At 44.4% G+C, this 23,744-nt stretch overlaps 2 protein-coding genes across 5 annotated transcripts in view; one reads left to right on the top strand and one right to left on the bottom strand.

Annotated features, from left to right (window-relative positions):
* The first annotated feature begins 603 nt into the window (after positions 1–603).
* On the top strand, positions 604–16,343 carry paqr3a (progestin and adipoQ receptor family member IIIa). Of its 4 annotated transcripts, XM_026187694.1 has the most exons (9): positions 604–725; positions 1,266–1,343; positions 2,609–2,840; positions 3,580–3,742; positions 4,603–4,758; positions 13,683–13,880; positions 14,454–14,544; positions 14,710–14,892; positions 15,645–16,343. In XM_026187694.1, the coding sequence occupies exons 3-8, from the start codon at positions 2,647–2,649 to the stop codon at positions 14,850–14,852; spliced, it is 945 nt and encodes a 314-aa protein (XP_026043479.1). In that variant the 5' UTR covers positions 604–725; positions 1,266–1,343; positions 2,609–2,646; the 3' UTR covers positions 14,853–14,892; positions 15,645–16,343. The 4 variants fall into 4 exon arrangements, with proteins under 4 accessions (XP_026043479.1, XP_026043476.1, XP_026043480.1 ...); XM_026187691.1 differs by lacking the exon at positions 604–725 and having other exon boundaries at positions 1,196–1,343; XM_026187695.1 differs by lacking the exons at positions 604–725; positions 1,266–1,343 and adding an exon at positions 1,350–1,414.
* An 886-nt stretch (positions 16,344–17,229) lies between these two features.
* bmp2k (BMP2 inducible kinase) overlaps positions 17,230–23,744 on the bottom strand; it is a 56,037-nt gene continuing 49,522 nt past the window's right edge. Inside the window, exon 16 of the mRNA XM_026187690.1 lies at positions 17,230–20,920. Coding sequence (XP_026043475.1) covers positions 19,545–20,920 — 1,376 coding nt within the window. The 3' untranslated portion in view covers positions 17,230–19,544. The remainder of the gene's footprint in view (positions 20,921–23,744) is intronic.

The raw sequence follows: 23,744 nt of genomic DNA, 5'->3' as shown, positions 1-23,744 counted from the left end.
AGGATGTAACACGGTCTCGCAGTGAAGCGGGAGGACAGCGAGGAGACTGAGATGCACTGAACAACATTTAACACGTGCTCCACCTGCGTGCTCCGGCATCACTGTTAGCAGTCATGTGACCTTGCAGAAGCCTGTAGATTCAGACAGAAGACATTGTTTGGCTGCACACTCAGGCCAAGTTGTGCTCCATTTAACAAAAAAAAAAAATACTGCATGGGTAAAACTAGTAAAAGGTCCCTTTAAAAGTTTTATCTTTATGAGCAAGTCTCTCAAACGAGACATTGGCTCTCAGTGGAACTACCTGCATAAATAAAGGTTAACATAAGTTTATTAATTCCTTTTAACCCCAGAGACGGGCTGCTAGGACATAAAAGTGTATGGAGTTAAATAATTACTTATAATAATTTACTCAATAATGATTGTTTCCAAATGATAACTGGATGTTTGAAGTGTAGTTTAACACAACAGAAAAATCGCAAAAAAAAGAAAAAAAAATCTAAAAATGGAACTCTATTGTTGTAGAAGTCTGTTGTTTAAATCACTTCTATCAAAATTGTAACAAGGAAATGTTTGCCTCATGAAATTTACATTTGTGGGCTACAGCTTCATAGGAGCCCAGCGATTCTGGACCTGAAGTCCAGTTCTTGAGGAGACTTTCAGCATTTACAGGTTCTTTGCATGGTTCCAGGGTGGCCGGACAGAAATGGTATAAAGACAAAGACAAGGTACTCAAAGAAACTGAACTCTATGAATTCTGCAGCTGTAAAGATGGCCTGGGTCAAGTTGAACTCCTTGCAGTACCTCTCAAAATGTACTTCATTAAGCACAGATTGCAGTCTGGTTTATTAAAGGGTTAAAATAAGAGTGATCTCAGTCTGTTTGGTTTGAGTTTTGCTGGGACTTTTTGCTGCATCTCCCCTCATATGATGTCCCATTTTTCTTCTGAGTAAAGTAAATATGAAAAACCACACAATGTGCATTTGAATATTTAAAAAATGTTCTTCTTATTAATTTAGGTTGTTGCTCTGAATATATTCTTATGTTTAAAAATATTTCTCTTTGTTTCAGTAAACTGATTTTTCCCCACTGTTTTAAAATTTCAAAGATAACCATATTGTGAATATTTTCTTTATCATAACAATGAAATCTGAGGTGATTACATATCTGAATGTCATGTAATACTATCCATCAGCAATCACCATCAACATAAATGAAACTGATTAGTGAGACAAATAATTCTCCAATACGTGTTTATTGCGGTTTAGGATTGAATCATCATCAGAGACTGGCGTCCCTGAGTAATTATGGGTGGCACGGTGCATCTCCGGGATCAGTTGAACCAGGTAAAATCCATTAAGGGTGCTAGACACGATTCCTAAAACCCAAACCGAAAACAAAGCCGTTTATATTTACGGTAAGAACTATTATTACTCATGAAATGAAGCTTTCACGTGAATAGAGTCCCATATGGGATTTTGAGAGAGCTCATTAATGCAGAAAAACAAAGGTTGTTTAAATTATTAAATAAAGAATCTTCTAAGGATATTAGCGATAATAGTAAATACTGCGTTATTTATTTATTTTAACTCAGGCAGACGTTGGCCACGTTGGAAGGGTCCATTAGTGATGACGTCTGTGTGATTCGGAAGATGTTGTAGCTAAAACTTCAGAAATATTACGCGTTGTGTTTGTTTGTTTTTTTAAAGTTAATATCAACACGTGTTTACAAATGCGTAGTACATATTATAAGCCCCAGAATGGCACAAACTGCAAATATGCCAAATTAAAAGGTGAGTTTTTTTGTTAATATATCTTTCCCCCTTTTTTATAGCTCATTGTTGTTAGCTTAGCCCTATAAGAGCCACGCTATAATTAGCCACTAGTTACCAGACCGCTTTGGAAATGTCGCTATTTTAACGTCGTCTTGGTTAACTACGGCATACTCTACATCAAAAGCATAATTTTACCTTTGGTTTTGTTCAGGTGGTTTTTCAGGTACAATCGGCTCGTAAAGAATGTATCAAGGAAGTACGCTGTGTTTAAAAAAATCTAATTTTGTATTTGGTGATACCGTGCTCGCCACAGACTTCTACAGTGTTACATTAGCTGTAAAATTAACGCTACAACACAGTTTATTGGCAGAATTTGACTGTAAATGGAATCTTGTATAAATATACAAACTTTATTGATAATTTGGAACATGGTCGCGAGCTTGGATCTAAGCTTGGACCGTGATTTGTATAAATGTTTGTTAGCACTTAAGCACCTAAAATCGCCACATTAGTGAACGGAGTTTGGTAGAACGTAACGGATAATCTGGAAAGTTAGCTTCGGTAACATGAGATTACATGGAAGACAAGCCAGTGGGTGCAAGTAATGATAGCTTCTGATAATAGCTCCACACAGATGTAGGAGAATCAGCTTTCACTTGATGTTTTGCTGTCTTCTTTACTCGTTCAGCTCCTACACAGACCACTTTGATTTCTTCTCCACTCGAATTACAAACTCAGATGCCCGGACAACAAAACAAATATCGCTTAATGCTATGTTTTATTAAAAGAGTTCTGCCTCTATTGAATCTGATCTTGATCTGACTTGCTGGTTTCAGGTTCAGGTCAGATTAAACCAGACCCTGCTGGCTCAGACATGCCTCAGAAACCACAGAAGAGCTCTCAGACTGCACACTACATCGAGCTGGGAAGTTATCAGTACTGGCCTGTACTGGTGCCCAGAGGTATCAGGCTGTACACATACGAGCAGATCCCCCCGTTTCTGAGGGAGAACCCCTACATCACAGATGGATACAGGGCATACTTGCCCTCCAGGCTGTGCATCAAAAGGTGAGAAGGACCCTTTAACCTGAAATCAGAATTTTCATCTTCAACACCACAACACAGTCACTCCACTAAAGTCAAGCAGTGCCTACTTTTTGAACACCTCAGAAAATTACTTGCGCACTAGGAATCACAGTTAGAAGAAGAGCCAAGTAAAAGAGGAGACTTAACCTATCCCACATGTTGATATGAGCCTTGAAAGTGTTCCACAATTCAGCTTTTGAAGCTTTCTTCAGTGAAAGCAGGTTAAACATGCAGACTGCCAGTGTTTTTCTCTTTTTTATGTCAGCTGTTGAAACTATGATGCATTCCATTATATTAATATTTAAAGCCGACTATAAGGAAGATAAAAAGATTCTGAACAGGTCACATTACAGATTTGATTGTTGTGGAGCTGCTGTATGATGATGTCATTGTGTCTTGGTGTAACGTGCTGTAATGGTACTCTGTGATTCCCACGCCTCGCTGCAGAGGCTGATTGATTTTGCTTCCTGACATTTGTTGTAGGGTCAATGCCAATAAAGATTTTAAGGGAGTTGGGCAACTCGTGTTGCTCTCTAGTTCTAGTTTCAGTGGTTAATGGAAACGGTGAATCCAGACTGTTTATTGATTGGGAGGTAATAGATGCTTGTCAGACATTTATGTCGGGGTGTATAATTGTTCAGAGTTTTGGTTCATACCTCTGGTTTTCTTTAGAGGGAACTGACTGTGTGACTATTTTAAAGCTTGTAAATGACCTTTGCAGCCTCTTCATCCTGTCCAATGAGACGGTGAACATCTGGAGCCATCTCCTGGGCTTCCTCCTCTTCTTCTGTCTTGGGGTGTACAACATGGCCTCGGTGCTGCCGGCTGTTGGCGCCTCCAGAGAGGATTATGTCATCTACTCCATTGGACTCTTCTGCTTTCAGGTACAATGCTGCTATTGTCTTCTGCTTAGACATCATCTCACATTGCTTTTCTATAGAATAAACTCATCAGAGATATTTCAGTTCTCCTGAGCTGTGGTTAGATTGAAGTTGGCAATTACACTGCTCATGCACTAATAAATCTCAGTATATTTGAGTATTGAAGAAGGCAAATATAGGCCTCTCTAGATTTGGCTATTCCAGGTGTTAATGAACCTGTTGGATCACTTTGTACACTCATCATCACCTATAAATGTAGCCCTTAAAATATCCAGACATGCCTGTACAAGTAGGTGAGCCCAGAGTTGAGCTTTTTCCATTGTTTCAGTGGATTCAGAAAATAAAGAGCAGGGTTAGTGCAGTTACTGACGGGCGGGATAGCGATTGTAGTTTGACACAATGTGAACTTTTTACCTTTTCAATGTGGTTACATGTCATAACACCAAGTATTATGTTCAACATCATAATCACTAGTGTGATTAAAACACCACGTTTATTGCTTACTCTCAAACCTGGTGTGGAAAAGTTCTTTTATTTCTTTTAAACAGTTAGATTTAAGATTCAAGTATTAATTTATTTTATATAATAAATATGTCTGGGGCTTGACATTATTGGTATTCATTAATTATATTGCCAGTTTGTGTTTTTGTTGCATCTCAAAACGTATTTAGCTGTCTTGTTTTGACCTCAGTGTCCCGCTTTCTGTTAGAAGCTCGTGTTCTGCTTTTTCTTCTTGGTCTGTGGACGTAAACGTGTTTTATAAATAAAGTTATTTTCATTATTAAATAAATTTGAATCTAGCGTAAATCCATTCTGTGCCGAGCTTCTTTGCAATGCCCGACTGTGTGTTTTGCTGTCCTCAGCTGTGTATGCTGTGCTCGGTGGGTTACCACCTGTTCTGCTGCCATCGCTCAGAGAAGACCAGCCGCCGCTGGATGGCGCTGGATTACGCCGGTGTTTCCATCGGCATCCTGGGCTGCTACGTCCCCGGAGTCTTCTACACCTTCTACTGTAATAACGTAAGCTCACCTGAAGCCTTTCATATAAACTGCTCTCTCTTAGACGGAGTTTAAAAGTGACGATTTCAAATCAAATCACTTTTATTGTCACATCACATGTGCAGGTACATTGGTACAGCACATGTGAGTGAAATTCTTGTGTGCGAGCTTCACAAGCAACAGAGTTGTGCAAAATACAAGAATGGCTACATCTGAAACTAATAAATATATGTACAATATATAATAGTATATGCATTTCTGGATGTGTATACTAAATATTTTTCTACGTGTGTGTGTGTGTGTGTGTGTGTGTGTGTGTGTGTGTGTGTGTGTGTACACATATTTTACAAATTAAGTGGAGTAAACAATAAGTAGAATATTTAAAATAAATAAAATAAAATATACAGAGTTGAATATGTGCAAAACAGTGGCATTACTGTACAGTATGTAGTGCATAATGTTAAAGTTCCAGTAGTGAAGCTGAGGTGTCTATGAAGTGTTCAGCAGTCTGATGGCCTGGTGGAAAAAGCTGTCTCTCAGTCTGCTGGTACGGGACCGGATGCTGCAGAACCTCCTTCCTGATGGAAGTAGTCTGAGCAGTTTATGGCTGGGGTGACTGGAGTCCTTGATGATCCTCCCCGCTTTCCTCAGGCACCGCTTCCTGTAGATGTCTTGGAGGGAGGGAAGCTCACCTCCAATTATCCGTTCAGAGCACCGCACTACTCGCTGGAGAGCTTGCAGTTGTAGGCGGTGCTGTTGCCATACCAGGTGGTGATGCATCCAGTGAGGATGCTCTCAATGGCACAGCGATAGAAGGTCCTGAGGATGCGGGGGCTCATGCCGAATCTTTTCAGTCTCCTGAGAAAGAAGAGGCGCTGCTGCGCCTTCTTCACTGTTTTGTTTGTGTGTACTGACCACATAAGATCCTCAGCCAGATGTACACCAAGAAACCGGAAGCTGCTCACTCTCTCCACAGCAGCGCCGTTGATGGTGATGGGGGTGTGTACTTCTCTGCACCTCCGGAAGTCCACTATCAACTCCTTTGTCTTTGCGACGTTGAGGGTGAGATGGTTGTCTTGACACCAGTGGGTCAGGGCGCTGACCTCCTCCCTGTAAGCCGTCTCATCACCATTGGTGATAAGACCCACCACTGTAGTGTCATCCGCAAACTTCACAATGATGTTGGAGTTGTTAGTGGCCGTGCAGTCGTAGGTGTAGAGTGAGTACAGGAGAGGGCTCAGTACACACCCCTGTGGAGCACCAGTGTTCAGTGTGACGGGGGATGAGGTGATGCTGCCCAGTCTGACCACTTGGCGTCTGTCAGACAGGAAGCTAAGGATCCAGCTGCAGAGGGAGCTGCTCAGTCCTAGATCCTGCAGTTTCCTGTCCAGCTTCGAGGGAACGATGGTATTGAATGCTGAGCTGTAATCTACAAACAGCATTCTCACATACGTGTCTCTCTTCTCCAGGTGTGACAGGGCAGTGTGTAGTGTCAGGGCTATGGCATCATCAGTGGACCTGTTGTGGCGGTACGCGAACTGTAGAGGGTCCAGTGAGTCGGGTAGTGCAGAGCAGATGAAGTCCCTGACCAGCTTCTCGAAGCATTTGCTTACGATGGGGGTCAGGGCTACAGGTCGCCAGTCGTTCAATGAGGAGATGGTGGAGGATTTGGGTACAGGGACGATGGTGGCCATTTTGAAGCAGGCTGGGACTACAGACAGAGAGAGGGAAAGGTTGAAGATGTGCGTGAACACTCCAGCCAGCTGAGCCGCGCATGACTTGAGGACGCGGCCGGGAATCCCGTCCGGACCAGTAGCTTTGCGTGCGTTCACCTTCCTGAAGCACCTCCGCACATCCTCCTCAGACACAGTGTGCGCACTGACGTCATCCGCGGTGCGCACACTGTCCGGTCTCATGGTGTTCGCTGTGTCGAATCTAGCGTAGAATACGTTTAGATCGTCACACAGAGAGGCCGTGGTCTGCGGTGTGCTGGTTTTCCCTCTAAAGTCTGTGATCGTGTTTAGTTCCTGCCACATACTCCGAGGGTTGTCAAACTGTTGCTCCACCCTGTCTACTCACGTTTGTCTGCTTTGATCGTCTTCCGGAGTTGGTAATGTGCGTGTTTGTAGTCCGATGTGTTCGCGGAGGCAAAGGCGGTGCTCCGTGCCGCGCGAACATCTCCGTTAATCCAGGGTTTTTGATTTGGGAAGGATTTAACTGTTCTGGATGGGACGACATCTTCCACGCATTTCCTGATAAATCCGCAGACTGAGTCTGTGTACTCATCAATGTCCCTAGCAGCCACGTGAAACATTTCCCAGTCCGCGTGATCAAAACAGTCCCGCAGCGCAGACTCCGATTGGTCCGTCCAACAGTGCACCGCCCTCCGGGTTGGAGCTTCCTGTTTCAGCTTCTGCCTGTAGGCGGGCAGGAGCAGGATGGAGCGGTGATCTGATTGGCCGAATGGGGCGTGGGGGAGGGCTTTGTACGCATCCCGGAAAGAGGTGTAGCAGTGGTCGAGTAGCCGATCTCCACGAGTGTTAAAATGGATGTGTTGATGGAGTTTGGGTGAGACTTTCTTCAGGTTTCCCTTATTAAAGTCTCCGGCTGTGATAAACGCCGCCTCTGGGTGTGCGGTTTCCTCGCTGCTGATCGCGCTGTACAGTTCCCTGAGTGCTCGGTCAGTGTCGGCTTGTGGGGGAATGTAAACAGCCGTAATAATCACTGCTGTAAATTCCCTCGGTAGCCAGAATGGCCGGCACTTAATCATCAGGTACTCCAGGTCCGGTGAGCAGAAGGATTTGAATGGGTGCACGTTCGCATAATCACACCAGCTGTTGTTGATCATGAAACATACACCACCGCCTCTGCTTTTCCCAGTAAGATCCTGTGACCTGTCCGCGCGGTGCACAGAGAACCCCGGCAGTTGTATTGCGGAGTCCGGTACTTTGTCCGATAGCCAGGTTTCTGTGAGGCAGCTCACGCAGCAGTCCCGCATCTCTCGCTGGAATGAGATCCGTGCCCGAAGCTCGCACAGCTTGTTCTCCAGAGACTGCACATTAGCCAGTAATAAACTGGGTAACGGTGGTCTGTTAGTGCGCCGTCTCAGTCGAACCAGAACGCCAGATCTTCTCCCTCTGCGTCGGCGTTTGCGGCCTCCAGGGCCAGAGAACAAAGGCGTCTCAGGTGAGATGAATGGGGGGTCTGCAAACGGAGCGTCCGTGTTGCAAAACTTGAACTCCGGAAAGTTATAAGAAAGACCGTCTTTTATGTCCAGTAAGGTTTGTCGGTCGTACACAAGGAGACATGTGCTACTCGCAAAAAAATGAAGGAAAAGTAAAATTAAACACAGAAAAAAGCCGTTGCTTGGGGGAGCTCGCGACAAGGCTGCCATACTCGGCGCCATCTTGATAATAGATTCACTGATTGATTCACTGCGCCGAGTGTTGTCGAGAAGCCTTGTTGCTATGTTTTGTACCATCTGCAGACTCCAAACTATAGACAGGTTCATTGTTTGGAAGTATTTGTAATCTGCACATAACAAGACTGTACTAGCCTTTTGACATACTGGTTGAAGTTTCCATGTTGATAGAAAGTAACGTCCAGGTTTCTGGCACATTGCTTTACGTAGGCTGTTAGTCATCCACGCTGAACAGTGATACTGAAATATGATCAGAGACTGTGGATTATTCTGAGGGCAGTTATTTGGAGTTCCAGTGCTCTGGGCCTGTATGTAGATTTTTGTTTTTTCTGGACTGGACGAGACATAAAACTGGCAGTAAGCGACGTAACAATGCGAGAGTCACGTGTTTAAACTTGCAGATTACATAACCAGGGATGGTACACGGACTAGTTCTTAGATAGCATTTTCATACTCCAAGTACTCAAAGCACTTTATACAAGTTTGCCTCTTTCACACACACAAGCACTTGTTATTAGCCCTTTTCTACTAAAGTGCTTTCTATCTAACATTCAGAGGGCAGTAGAGGTAAACTAGAGGAAATGGATACAACAACGGGGTTTTTTTCCTTTCTAATGATGAAGATCTTTGCCATGGCCACATAACATCCAAGGCCAGAAACCTTCCTGTTTGAATACTTTTACTACCATATTAGCATTTCTTTGTTATGCAGACAAACTGTTGAACTTGCAGAGATGAAGCTCTATCAGGAAAATGCGAAGCTGAACGTCCTCATGCTGGTAGAAACATCGTGGGCTACACGCGGTCTTTCAAAATAGGAAGAGTAAGATGTCCTGAGTTTGCACTCAGTGCCTAGTGTTATTCATTAGCTCATGCAAAGCTATTCCTCTGCTGTGGTTTTATCTAAAACCACGCTGTTGTTGCCTTTCTAACCCTGTTGCATTGGAGCAGTAAAAAGCTCGTGCACGTTGCCCATCTCCTCATCCCTCGAGGTTTTGCTGTTGTGATGGATTTAAGCTCACTCTTTCCAGAAACAGGTCTCCGTGTGACCCAGACTTACTCGGCTCAGCACTATCTTTTACTCTGACTTTTCTGATGCGACTTTACAAAAGATGCTGCGTCACAGTTTACTGCTGCCAGCACATTTTTCCAAACAAAAAGCAAAAAAGATCAAAGACATAAAAACTAATCGGCTTTAAATTCATAAGCAAGGTCAGAGGTAAACATCCTCGCCACATTATTCACTCTGAATCCTTATCTCTTAACGCTGAGCACCACGTCGCCCTCTGGAGCTGAATCCGTTTAAATCCTTTAAAAAGTGCTAAATGTGAGAAGCTGCCCTGCAGTCCTCTGTGACTCAGCAATGCTGTGCTTCGCTTGTATTGTAAACTGCTTATTATTTACCCTCGTGAGTCGAGTTCAAAGTGGCGGAGGACAGGCAGAGCAGGCAGACTGCTTCTCTGTCTTAAATCCTGTGTCCTTGTACTCATCACTTCAGCCTTTTATGTGCTGCTCTCATGAGCCTTCTTCAGTCTCAAGAAAGAGTCAGGCTGCTGGAAGCCTAACCTTCATTTTGTCCAGTCTTTTTATAGTTTTGCCTTCAGAAATGATAATTACATGTATTTTTTTTTAGTATTTTATTTTACCAGGCAGAAGTGATGTTGGTTCAGCATAAAATAGATGTGTAAGTGTTTTTGTAGGGTTAAAAAAAAAATGTTTCCGCTCACATACCTGGATGATCGGACTGAATTCAGAAGTTTACAAACCACATCTGCATTCATGTCTGCAGAAAACAGGCTTTATATTATCTGGAACAATGTCGGTGACAGCTCCGAGTCCATCTCCTTATCAGAAACTTTCTCACAGTCAAACATTCTTCCTCCGTCTGGGTCACATCCTGTGCTCTTTTACCGTTTCTCTCAGAAGAGATACCCAGTCCCTAAATGCCTCTTTAATGCGTTTAGCACCATGTTGGAGTTAATTAAATGCACCCAACTGCACGATCCACTTGAGATGAAGTCTGTCTGATCCAGTTGAAGCTGTAGCTCCGGTAGCTTTTGCAGTAGTTTCTCCTGACATTTCGTGCAGTTACAGTAATGTTTGGGTAACACAAAACCCTGATGCAAACTTGGCTGTCGATCGGGTCATACCATTGGGGAGCCACTGGTCTAATTAGTCCCTCTGCCTATTTTCTTATCATATTCAGAGTTATGATGAGGAACTGAGAGGTCACCAGGCCATCACGGGTCATGACATGTAAGGTGTTGGGGAAAGCTGGAAAGACCGTAAGAAGGCAGAAGGATCATGAAAGTTAGAATGATGCCTTGTTTATGGACATATTGGTTGTGTTGCACGTCAGTGGTGACATCACCACGAGACTCGTTGCAATCGCCACTCTCACCAAACCTCTGCATGAGTGCTGGTTTAGGAGGAGAACCAGTCACACCACATTACAAAAATAAAGAAGTGTGGCTCAGTTGGAGAGGCACTCCTGCAGCTCTGATGTCACTCTTGGTGTGTGCTGCCATTCACAGGGGTGGAAATGGGCCCTGAGAGTGAAGCTGTGAAAGCTTTGTTAGGTTGCACTTTAGTTGTTCTTCAAAAGGTTACTTTGTTACTCACTGGAGAAAATAATTGGTTACATTACTCTGCCACATGTTTCAGATGTGCATATTCACACAATAACCAATTATGAACGACTACCTATCCTCACAAGGACACACAAGATCTTTCATTAGTGCCTAAATATGAACGCAAAGATGGGCAACCAGGTCAAACAAGACTTAAATGATTTTACAGAAACTACACTGATTGCTCGTACCTGCTCCTGTTACCTGAGGCAGATCAGGCTCTGGATGCTTTGCTGGGGTCAGCATTTAGCATTAATCTGGTACTTCACTAGCTTTATGTGCTAGTGCTGCCTGTGCAGATGCTTGGCCTGTGTTGCGTTACCTGTAGTAGTTTGGACTCATTTTCCTGCCCTTTACGTCAATAAAAATCAAAGTAATTATAAGTGAAATGAGTGCAGACCACCTCCTCCTTGAGTCAGCTGATTGTAGTGCGAGTGCACACAAGAGGAAAAACATTTTTGGCATTGTTTTCTACTGTCTTACGCCCCCTCACTGGTAATATAAAATTAATTGATGATAATCCTAATAGCTGGCAGTACAACACCGCTGAAAGGGAGGACACGGTTGACGCGAACTGAATTATGGTGAAGCTTAAATTCAAGATGTTTTAAAGTTGACCTGAAATAACCACAGTGGTGTTTTCACGTATGTGATCGAGTAGCTCTACCTCAGAAGCCCACCTCAGACTGCTCGCTGCAGTCGTGTGTGTGCACTGAGCATCGGTTTAACATCGAAGCACAGTCCTCCCCGGAGACTTCTCAGCTCAACATCCTCAGCCTGAGAAGCAGTAATTGAATAAAGCTGAAGTGGGCCCTGCAGTCTGGCTGTGCTGATTGACTCATTGTTCCCGGTGAATAAGCAACACGACACCTTCGCCGCGCTCGCCGTTTGGAAAACAGCCTCTGATGACACAAGCCAGTTCCTTATTCCAGCCGCCCACCACCACCATGTCCCTTTTTTTTCTGTCCTATTTTATTTTATTTATTTTTTTGAACTCCTGAAGTGTTGGCCGTGCTCCTCACTGTTCGCTTTCCCCCGCATATTGGAAGCGCCGGGTTATTTTGCCCCCAGAACGTAGCTGAAATCTGCTCCAGCCCAAACCAGATGGCCGCGTTCACGGAGCGGTCCGTCACTCCTGTTCCCCACCATATGACGTTCGCAAGTCCGGGAGCCGTCTAAGCGAAGGTCCCCCTCCTCCTCCTCCACCTCCCTCCCCCTCGTCCTTGCCAAGACTGGGGCTCTGCTTCTGGGTGGCTCCTCTCCCGTGGCACGCCAAGTCCCCAAAGAAAAACAGATTTTTTATATTTAGCCAGTCAAACTCTTGTCTCGTCAAGTGTGTTTTAGAGATGCAGATTTGGAGGAGAGAACACGGAGTCTGCGAGGAGAGGAGCTTAAAAAATTTGGCTGAAGCAGAGCGGGGCCTTGTTCCTGGTGCAAATTTATTCACTGTGAAATTCAGCAGGACTCGTCACATGAGGACGTGTGACTGGACGAAGGCCTACATCCACACAAACGGACAGAAGGGACCGAGACGAGGCTGCCCAGACTTTAAACACTTACTTATAGAAGTTTAAATACCAACTGCAGACAGATTAGCATTATAGTTGTGATAACAGCAGATGAAACAGTGGGAGACTTTTAACTGATTTTTTTTTTAATTGTACTGCAGTACAGTAATATACAAACCCTGAGTTATTGTCCTATAGTTGTTCAGACATCAGAAAAAAGAAGCTGTGTGCACCACGTTTGAGGAAACTTTATTTCTGACTTTGCAGAAACACGATGAGGTGGTTTCATTTTTATCATGCTGTGTTGTCAGTTTGACCAAATTGACAGTTTCAGTTTTGCATGTACACTAAATTATTTCAGGGTTTTCCCCCCATTGGGAACTAAATCTCTGAGGAGATTGTTTGAGTGCCCCCTCCAGCTTTGGTTCAGGAGTGAGGGAACAAGTGAATAGGAGATTACCGGATGTGTTTTTGCAGCAGTGTGGATGCTGTAGCGGTGTGTTGTGGTGAGTTTCCCACTCAGTCTACGTTCCTACTCTCACCTATAGCCATGAGCTGTGGGGAGTACCTGTAAACAGCAGCAGAAATGAGCTTCCTACAACCCAGACCCAACCCATAAACAGCAGAGCAAGGAAGGATGAATGAATGGACTGCCTTTTTTTTCTCATAAAGTTTGAGTCTCAACCTTATTTGTACTAAATTAAAATAACAACTATTACCACTACTATTACTACTTTGAACCTCAGAATCTCCAAAAGCGATGTGATAACTGCCAATTCAGCTGTATCAGCTACCAGTGATCTGCTTGATAACATCAAGGATTTCACCCTTTCACAGCCTGTAACCTGTTCTTCTTTGTGGCCTTCAAATCTGAAAGAAGAAAAGCATAGCAGATCAGCGTTAAATAAAGCTGATTGAATGATGAGAAAGCTGCGCGTGTAAGAGGGTCTGCTGAGGGAAGCATCAGCTGAGTTTGCAGTGAGCTTCAGCTCGTTTGTGGTTCGGTCATAGTAAATAAAGCTCTAAAATAACACACAGTGTTCGTCCTGCTCATCACCAAACAGCAGGAAGCTTTCAGCAGCTGAAGAACTTTCCTCAGGACTCCATGAGACAGACAATCTTCAAACGAATGAAACTGTTTGCAAACAGGTCCCTCACATCAGCCCAGGGGCCGTTTCGCTTGCTTCAGCTCCCTGCGAGTTTAAAAATCGCCTGCCTGGTTTTCTTTTCTGCTTCTGAAACCGACTGAGTTTCTTTTAAGTCTTGGGACCATCGGATACCTCCAGCATGCGAAGGACATCTTGGGGGGGGGAAAGCTCAATCCGCCATGAAGGGAGTTTACTGTGTAGCTGGTGTGACTGAACTCTCGTCTTCCTGTCTGTGCAGTACTGGCGGCAGGTGTACCTGGTGACGGTCCTCGCCATGATCCTGGCTGTGTTCTTCGCTCAGATCCACCCTCATTATCTCAGCAAGCAGTGGAAGCAGCTGCGCTCGATCATCTTCTGCTCGGTGACCGGGTACGGCCTCATCCCCACCGTCCACTGGATCTGCCTCACGGGAGGTTTCTCCTCTGAACTCGTCCAGGTGAGCGTGCTCAGTGTGGTCCCCGTAACCAGTGTTCACTGCTGTGATTCCTTTCTTTAAACAGACTTAAAACTAGCGATTTTGGCAATTTAATGAGGTCCGAAAGCAATGAGAAATAATTTTCCTGTAGACTTTACGACTGTCTGATTTCTTTTGCCAACCACAGTCGCCCCCTGCTGGTCATAAGAAGAAAAGAAATCCATGTTTAATGCACAGTGATCGGCTTTACTTTGCACAAAAAAATGTACTTCAGTCTGAAAAATCTCTTTAGATCAACTGATGATTATTAGAAAATGAACATTTTAACTCAGGAGTCTGTGGGACCGACTTTCAGGGCAAGCCTCAAGTGGCCATTAGAGGAACTGCAGTTTTAACGGCTGTTGAGGGTCCTCCTTGATTAATCCACTTTAAATGTGTTTTCCTGCTGCTGCAGTAACACAATCTGTTGGCTGGCTTTAAATGCTTTTCAGTGCTATTAGGTCAGTCAGCAGTTCTTCCTGCACGTGCCGTTTTGTAACTGTGGGCCATTTTTGTCCACACGCTGGTCGAATCAATGTTTCTTCTTCCTTTCAGGCGTTTGTTCCTCGGGTCCTGGTGATGTACTTCATTGCAGCACTGGCTCTCATTTTCTATGTTTCCAAAGTTCCTGAGCGGTACTTCCCAGGTGAGATGACTGTTTTTATTTCTTCATTTCCTGTTTGATTCGTTGTTTTTTTCGTCCACTCATAGTTGGAAAATAACAGTAATCTAATACTGCAGAGAGAAACATTGAAAATGGGCCCGAATCTCATTAAAATCTGAAGCAAGCTGAGTGTTCCTGTCTCTGCAGGTCAGCTGAACTACCTGGGCTCCAGCCATCAGGTTTGGCACTTGCTGCTAGTGCTCATGTTTTACTGGTGGCACCAATCAACAGGCTTCATCATGGCGTACAGGCACAGTCAGCCGTGCCCCAACACCCCCCAACACGCCTAGATCGCTGCTCAGCACGCCAGGACTGCAGCTCCGATGAACCGTAAGCGGCCGTGTGACTTTTTTAAAAGGAGACCTGTTCTGCTCAGTTTCAGCTCCATCGTTTTTATTTCTGGACTCCACTAGAGGAGCTTTGCATGACTCACAGTTCAAAGTAATTCTGGGCTTTGGTGTAGCCCCTCAGCTGTTTTTCCTCCTCTGCCTTTAAACTGACTTTATTCTGATTGGCTGCCCCTCATAACCACAAGGGTTCGACTGCAAGTGGTAGTCTAGTGGAGCGTCTGTGGTCACAGCCAGAGCTTTATGACTAAAATGACCTTAATGGTGACGGCCGTGTAAGCTTCAGTTTCTGATCCGCTCAACGATGCTTTGATTACAGAGGAGCTGTTTAACAGACTGCTGAGAAAACTTTGCCGACTGCAGAGAGTTGGGAGTTCACTCAGATGCAGACTGTGGCTCAATTTAATTAAATCAGAAAAAAGAAAATCTTTAATATTTAAGCAGATGTTTGGGGGTTAAAAGGCTTAAAGGAATCAAAGAATCAGCAGGTGGAAGACGAGGAGCAGCTGCTCTGTCAGGACATGAGGTCATTCCAGTTACAGAAAATAAGAATCTAAGCATGAACACTACTGTATATGAAGTGTCTTCTGTCTGTTTTGTCAAAACCTCACATCGAAGCCTGTTAGAATATGTCTAAAACCAATAAAATGAAACTGAACCTTTTCAGGTAACACAGGTGATTTTTGATGCTTTTAATTGGCTCTGTTCACAGCTGACGTGTTGTTTCCTCCTCAGGTCGTCTGCAGAGACTCTGTTCTGGTCTCGGTCCATCAGTTTCCTCACAGATGGACTCTCTAACCTGTGAGTCTCTGTGATGAGGGAGGAGGAATAAATCCAGCGTGTGACGTGACGTTTGAGTACTTCAAGCTAATAAGAAACAATACGGACCTCTGCGTCGGACTGACAGCTCACCTGAAATCACTCAGACTGTCACCTTTATAAACTCCTTGAGGACTTAATGTTTGTGTGTAAACCGCAGACAGCACTGAAGGAACGGGTTGGTAATGTTAGTTTTTGTGCCTGGAAATGAACCCGTGTCCAGCTGTTTTTAAAGGTTGAAAGCTGCTTCATCTGAGAGCAGATTCAGGCTCGTCCCTGAAAAAGGAAATGAACTAATGTCAGTATTATTATACTACGAGTAAACAGACTCAAGATTTCTGATATCTTCTTTAAAAACAGACTCTGAAGTCTTTGTTAGTGGAAATGATCAAAGCGTGGGGATGATGTTCAGACAGAACAAACCAAAGAGTTTTGTGAAACAAAGTGCGGACTCAGATGGTTTCATATAAATGTACCCGCTCTATTTCATACCTGAAGCTCCGTTGTTGTTTTTTTAAGCTGCTCACTTCCTGTTCAAACTGATGTTCATTTATATGTAAAGAATTTCACAGGATGCTTGAAGGGGAACTTTAAATATTTCAGTTATTTTATGTTGTTCGTCTTTCAGTGGTAACTCTGTGGGGTGAGGGTGGCTGTGGGGATGCTCGTAAAGTTTTATAACTGCGTCCCAGCCGAGAGCTGCAGGAATGAGTCCTAAAACCCAGGAAGTGGTTCAGTCTTCCACCTTCGTCCAGTTCAGTTCTGCGTTTACTTCCACATAAAAGATGGGCGTAGCTTCCTGGCCCGCTGTCCTGACCTCAGTCTGGTCATAATGAATAAAATGTGACGTCAGGTTTGGGTCGTCGTAAAAAGACGTCCTAACAGGAAGTCAGCGATGGCCACTTGAGCTATAAGGAAACCTTCACCATCCCTGCAGCGCTATGAACATTGATTTGTTACTACAAACTGTTTTTTGAGCATTTGAACAATCAAACTTAAGTTCTAAAACCCTAAAACATCAGATTTTGTAACTAAGCTGGGACAGTTTTTAGATTCACGTGATTTAAACATTTCACATGAACTGCATTAATATTTCTGTGTAGCGTGTGGCTCTTAATATCGACTGTAAACTCTGATCACGTTACAACAGAACTTATTATGACAAGCAAACTTCATTTTTGAAAATGTATTTTTTCTCTTCAGCTTTTTAAGGACATGTTTTTCCAGCTCGTTTAGGGTGATGTGCAATGTTTTCATGGCTCTCCAGTGCAGCGCCTCTCTGCTGTCTCACTCTGGAACGGAAAGCCGGATGTTTTCTGTGTGACCGTTTAATGTTTCTAATGTTGAAAAGGGGGAAATGTTCTCCGGTTTGTGGTTCTGTATTTAAATTATTAAGGAGTTTCTTTTTGTCTTAACAGACTCATTTTGTAGGAGTGGACAGTTTTATATGTTGACTTTTCATACCTGAGGTCAGACTCTAAATAAAAGTAACCATGTGCTGTTTCCAGATGTTTGAGATGAAACTTTATTTATTGCGTCCAACAGCAGTATAGCATGATAAATACAATACAAGACTTACCCTGGTGAAAAAAACAAAGATGGGAGCGGTCGTATGAAATGGTTCAACTGGTGTAAAAAAAGAACAGAGCAGGCTGCTGGTTTCATTCAAACAAATGTGCCAACGGTGGTGGAGCTAAATGCAGTGTTTAAGGCGGTCGATGAAGAAGCACAAAGTTGTTTAAGGAAGATTTCATCAAGAAACAAAAACCTGAATAACATGTTTTGCCCTTTATGAATGCACCTCATTCTGCAAAGGCAAAAAACCAAACTGAACAAATCCCATCAAGACATGAAACCGTGACGCAAGTAATCAGAGCTCGATAAACCAATAAAACCTGTCCCACATACAGAGTCCTGCTGCCACGAGTACTACGCTCACTGCAGAACCAAACATCGAATCATCCAACGCATCGTTTTTCCCTCACAGTCTGAATCTGCTCCCCGGCCTGTATTACTGTAGGGTCCTTAATAAAACGCCATGAGGAATTTTGCTTTTAAAAGAGCAGTCTGATATTTTAAGGAGGCGGAAAAAGTTCCATGCCACTCTTCTTTCTGTATTTATAGTTAAATCTACTCCATAAGCTCATTTACAGGAATTATCCACATATGATGGTGAAGCAGGCAAAATAACTTGTTGGTCAGCACCATAAATCAGTCAGCACAAAAACATGGACTGTATGAAAACTATTTTAACCAGTTAAGATTTTTATGTGGGATTTTATTTCTTTAAACATAAAGGACAGTTTTAATTATCAAACGGCTACAAAATAACCAAAAGTTCCACTCCTAGCCTGAAAAACAAACTAATCGTGTGCTGTTTTCTAATTTTTTTATGCCTCCTGGCTACAAAGATGAGCTTTAAAGCAGCGCCTCTAAATATGAATTATTTAAAGCTTGGAAAGAAAAACCGTACTGTTCAAACACCAAACTACTGCTCTCAAACTGGTAAAAACTGGTTTGAGTGGGGCTGCGCTCACAGACGGGGTTAAATGAAAACCCAAGAGAAACAAGTCGGGTTTATCTGAAGTCGCACTGTTATTTCACCCTTTCTTCTTAATTCATACCCCCAATTTTCTCAAGAGGTTTTTACATTTTAATTCTGGTACATTGACTCACGGCACCATCTTGTGGTGCTGATTGGTATTACATGAAAGTACAGCCCGGCTCTAATTCAACTTCAGTTGATATCGCTTCTGCACAACAAAGTCCTTTTTGTCATAGCAGTTATTTCTTCACATTCTGGTGACATTTTTAGTCAATTTTAAAGCTTTTACGCTACTTTTAAATATACAAATGTACAACAAGCACCTTCACAGAGCAGCTAATGTGAGCCAGTCTCACATGCACCTGTAACAGCTACAAACTTTGGGGTTGGAGCGAAAATTACTTGAAACACTTGACTGGCTTTAGTTCTTTCATGGGACTTGTTCACACTAAACCTGCAAACCTATCAGTTTACCAACGGTGAAATTCCCGATGACGTAAAATGCCGAGGTCAGTGACAATGCTGGGAAAACAGCGGTACAGCTTCTGCAGGGCTCATAAATCCTAAACTAGTCCTCTAACGTGGCTTTGTGTGTTTTATTTCTAACAGAGAAATGTTGAGTTGTAACTTACTTAAAAAAAATAAAAAACAATTAGAGTTCTTACTGCTAGAAAAAAAAGAGTTAAGATCCTAAATTTAAACCTGACCCAATTAAGAGCTCCAAGAAGAAGAACAAGATTCAATCCCTTCTAATGCATCACAAACCACACCCACATTTAGCTGCATAAAGACTACTGTGACATTATGCATAGAGAAGAATCTAATAAAGACAGAACTAAGAGGTTCAGGAAAACTCCCAAATGATTTCAAAAGACGCGCGAGGCTGACGGCGTCGTGGTTTCCGAGGTACTATGAAGCAAGGCAGAGCCGAGCTCAGGTAAGGCTTCGTGGTGCTAAAAACAAAAACATGTCGGCAGATCAGAAGGCGGGCCGGAGAGAGCTTTTCACAGCAAGACGAGCGGTCGAACGCGAAGCTCAGAATCACATTTTTCTTTTGGTTCCAAACAGCGTTCAGATGCAGCATTAAAGGCTTTTCAAAAACATGTGCAGCTGAAGGATATGTGGAAACGCCACTCGCACTCCACAGGGTTTGTTATCCAGACTCTGGTGTATTAAAACGCTCTTAGAAAAAAGTTTTAGCTTGTTGGTTAAAAATGATCCCAAACCAAGAAAAGGAAAGCAGCCGACAGAGCGGGAAGACGCAGGTGGAGTCACTGCTTTGAGGGGAAAGGTGCGGCTCCGAAGGGGTCGAGGTCCAGCGGCTGTGAGGGCGCCGCCTGCTGCTGAGGTCCACTGTGGATGACCAGTTCTGTGAAGGGCACCGCCCCGAAGTCATCCATGATTCGGCTCTCTCCGTGCAGAGAGCCCGTCCAGGACTTACCGTTGGCCGTGCTGATGTCGCCTTTTCCGTCGCTGAGGCCTTGGTACTGGCTGTGTCGGCCGCCGTCCTGAGGGTGGAAGGGTTTGGCTCCAAACGGGTCTAAAAGGGCGTCGTCCACCGGCAGAGACGCTCCCTCGGCCATCGTTATATCCACACTGATGTTCTCCTTAGAGTCAGAGGTGCTGAGGAACTCGTTGCTGCTCTGCGAGTCTCTGCGGCCGACCTTCTTGTGTCTGCGGACTCGTTCGGGCGTGCGATAGGTCGGCTTGTTAGTCTTGCGCCCTCCCGTCGGTGTGCCGTGGTGCCGCTTGCCGTTGCTGCCCCCAGCCGTGGCTTCCTGTTTGGTCTTCCGCTGGCGGGATGACAGCTTCTGAAGGCTGCGCTGCTTCAGCCTCTGCTGCTGAGGACTCGCCGACTCCTCGAAGGGCGTCCGGAAGATGTCTTCGGCACTTCTGGAGGTGGTGGGAGGTTGGGCGGTGGGGCTTGGCTGGAAGGGAGAGAAGCCAAAAACATCGATGCCCTCAGGAGAAACTGGCGGCGTTTGGCCCATGGGGACGTCACCGCCACTCCTGCTCGACCTCGAGAGGTTCCGGCTGAACGGCGCTTTGGTAAAAACGTCAAACTCGTCTGCCGCCTGCTGCTCATGGCCGACCTTGAAAGGCGCTTTAGTGAAGATATCTGTGACCTCTGGAGGTTCCACAGGTGAAGCTCCTCCGACAAAGGGCACGGCACCAAAAACATCCACAGGCTCCACAGCTCTCACTCCACCAGGGGACTCTGGGGGCGTGATCAGAGCCATCCCAGAAGGAGGACTCCTGGTGGCAGCAGTCGCTCCTTTAGCTCCTGCAGGTTTCTTTGAGCGGTTCTTCACCCTGCTGGCATCATAGTCTGAATCTGAGCTGTGTTTGTCTTCATCCTCCTCTCCCTCCTCCTCAGAGTCCATCAGCAAAGGCCTCTGTCCAAAATTCTCTGGCTCGGTGTCTTCACCATGCTCGCTGTTCAACGCCTCCTCTTCCTCCGGCTCTTCGTCCTCGCTGCTCTTAGGTGAAGGAGGGTCAGACTCGAAGTCGCTGTCGGACTCGTCGCCAGGCCTGCAGTTGGTCTTCCTGCTCGGTTTGTGCTCCTTGTGGGTCGGCTGCAGACTCTCAGCAGGTTCAGGAACGCCGACCTCCTCGCTGGTCGGCTCGACCTTCTGCGCACTGGTACCTGCAGAAACAAAACACAGATAATACAGATGTTAACCCCTGATCCTTCCAGATGTTTGATAGTTTTAACAACTGCCAAGTCAGATTTCTTGAAGGCATCCAACCCTTTTCTGATCTCTCCAAAAACAAAACTCAGTTTTCCATTTAGAAAACCTCACAAACCTGCAATGACTTCAGATCACACAAAACCAGTCAGAATAATAACACTGCAGGATGTGTAACTCAAGTCTTTGCTACTCGTGTGTCTCGACAAAAACAAAGAAAGAAATCAGATCAGGACCAATCCCCCAAAACTCCTGTGCAACGTTAACATAAAAGAGCTATTTTATGGAAAATCGGTGACATCTCCCAGCTGGCAGCAGGTTTAACATGCCTACATTAGAAAATGATTTTGACACAGGAGGACTCGCAGGCAGAAGACGAGGCTGGTATCAGAACGCAGGTCATAAAAGATTTTTTCATATGACTGAGCAGCATCCATCCCACATGTTGTCGAGACCCCTAAACGTTTTACCCAGTGAATTCCACAGAGCAGGCATCCAGGGTCTCAATGCCAGTTTCTGTTCCTCTACAAAGTGAAATATTTTGGCTGTGACTCATAAGAATAATTTTATTGATCCCAAAGGGAGATTCATAGTTTTTACCCGTGTCTTGGAGAGGTTAAAGTTTTTAAAAAAACTGAGCTTAAATGAGGCAGCTGTTAAAATTTCATGTAGATTATCTCCTGAAGTTGTTGTAAACGCCGAGGCGCTCTGGTTTCACATTTTTCTTATCCAACATCATTTTAAGGTTACGCCGAACACATGAAAACACGGAGTGAGTCGCTTGTATGAGTGACACTCAGGCAGTCTGAGTCTAATGCTCTACAGTTCCTCCTTTTCTTTTCATTTCTATGTAGAAAAACTATTTTGGTCCGAAATCGATCTTTCCTTCTCGTCTTCGTCCGCCGCCTCTCAGACTGCTTCCATCCATCGTTGTTACCAACCTTCAGCTCACTCTGGCCGGCGGTGCCCTCTGAAGAGCTGATATCAGAGCTGTCTTGTTTAAGAGCTCCAGTCTGTGCTGCACTGGTGTTTGAGCTCTGCCTCCTGTTGTCCACATTACACCTGAATCACCGTGTGAACGCATTTTGAATTTTGCAGGAAAACTGTTCAAATGTGTCCAAATGGGTGAAAACTGATTGTTGTTTTTGTGAAACAACAACTGATTCAATTTTGCTAAAATCAAAAGTCAATGATAAGTGACAGACCGAGTCCTGATGCCTTCCGCTGCTTCTTCGACCGCTGTATTATGGAGGCATTACCCAGGATTACTCGGCTTATACGCCAACCTCCCCACACAAACAAATGCCCAAAAGTTTGCCTTATACTGAAGCAGAAGTGCAATCGCAAAAGTCAATATGGTCTAAAAGCTGCTCCGACTTCTCATCTCTGATCCTGCCATAAGAAGAGCGAGCTTAGAGGCCGGGGAAATAAGACGAGCAGCTTTTCAAGATTCACAGAATTACTTTTAAAGTTTAGAGATTTAAGCTGCGAGCGTCCCTTTAGACTTGAAAAAGGAAGCTTTGTTCTCTTATTTAAACTCTGCATTTTTGGAAATTCTTACATGTATTTTGGCATTTGGAGGAAAAATTTCTGCCTTCAGTGTGTAAATTTATGTCCAAGAGATTTGCATAATGGCAACTTAGAAATTATCCTAATTAGCGAGTGGATAGTCTCCAATTGTATTGAAGATAAACGGTGCCATATACAATGAGCCAATTCATTGTTCCCTATTAGAGGAACGCTGGGAAAAAGAGAAAAAGAGAACGACCCCCTGCTGCGAACATGAAAATGGAAACCAAGCGTCCAAACTGGCAGGACGTGACGGCGGATCAGCCAAAAGCTTTGCTGCCGATAAATCAAACAAGGCAGCACTCAAAGATAAGAAGTCCGAGCTGCTCTGCATCTGCTCGGCCCACCCGGATTAGAACTTGTAATCATGCTCACCTCCCGGAACGAGGCGATCCCGCCAAACAATAGAAACATCTTTAATCATGAGAGAAGATGTCAGAGCCACGCGGATTTGTTTTGTGTTTCTCCGGTGGGGTGGGGGGAGATTCTGAAGGATTACAGGCTGCGTCTGATCTCTTAAAGATACAAATAAGTGGCGAAAACATGCGTGTGATTGTTCTCTTGTGTGACGGGAGATAAAATCTGTTAGAAATGAGCGAGAGCAGCAGGGGCTTACAGAAGTCTGTTCCCTCGCCGAACAACCGCCGCCGAGCACAGATTGATTTGACGAGGCCGCCGAGAGGTGAACCCAGCGACGGCGAGCCAAACGGGAACGCCCACATTGCATTTTATCCTGCAGGGTTCAGGTTAACGATTTTGGAGAGGGACGTGTCTGTAAAACTGTAGCTGCTGGATGGTCTGGAACGCCTCCTCTATCCAGTACACCGTGTCGATTCCTACATGCATTTAGATGAGGGAGGAGAGGCGGCTGTAGGAGGATGAACAGGTGCAGTGTTTGTACAGGTGTGCCTCAGAGGTGGAATATACAAATCTTGTCCTTTTGATCTTGTTTCAGTCATTCAAGATGAAAACTTGTTTGTGCAACTCATCACTTTGCATCACGCCAAATTAAAATTGACCCTAAACAGAAAACACGATGAGCACCTGTTACACCTGAAGCAATGAAATTAAGGAAAAAAAATATGAATCAGTTGTGCGACGCGTCGTATTTAACTGACATCGCTTCAGGCCTGTGAGATCTAAATCATCATTGCTGTCAGAATTTGCTTTTCCCCCCACTAACGGGGGACAAAGATACTTCTAAAAAGTATT

Source organism: Astatotilapia calliptera, chromosome 12 (genome assembly GCF_900246225.1).
Source record: "Astatotilapia calliptera chromosome 12, fAstCal1.2, whole genome shotgun sequence".
Lineage (NCBI taxonomy): Eukaryota > Metazoa > Chordata > Actinopteri > Cichliformes > Cichlidae > Astatotilapia > Astatotilapia calliptera.
This window is presented reverse-complemented; position numbering and strand designations above follow the sequence as displayed.

Bases quoted from the DNA above. Each gene is read 5' to 3' on its own strand.
- paqr3a (XM_026187691.1), top strand. From the start codon at position 1,211: ATGAAACTGATTAGTGAGACAAATAATTCTCCAATACGTGTTTATTGC. The intron at 1,344-2,608 runs GTAAAATCCATT...TGCTGGTTTCAG, and splicing joins TCCGGGATCAGTTGAACCAG to GTTCAGGTCAGATTAAACCA. The intron at 4,759-13,682 runs GTAAGCTCACCT...CTGTCTGTGCAG, and splicing joins ACACCTTCTACTGTAATAAC to TACTGGCGGCAGGTGTACCT.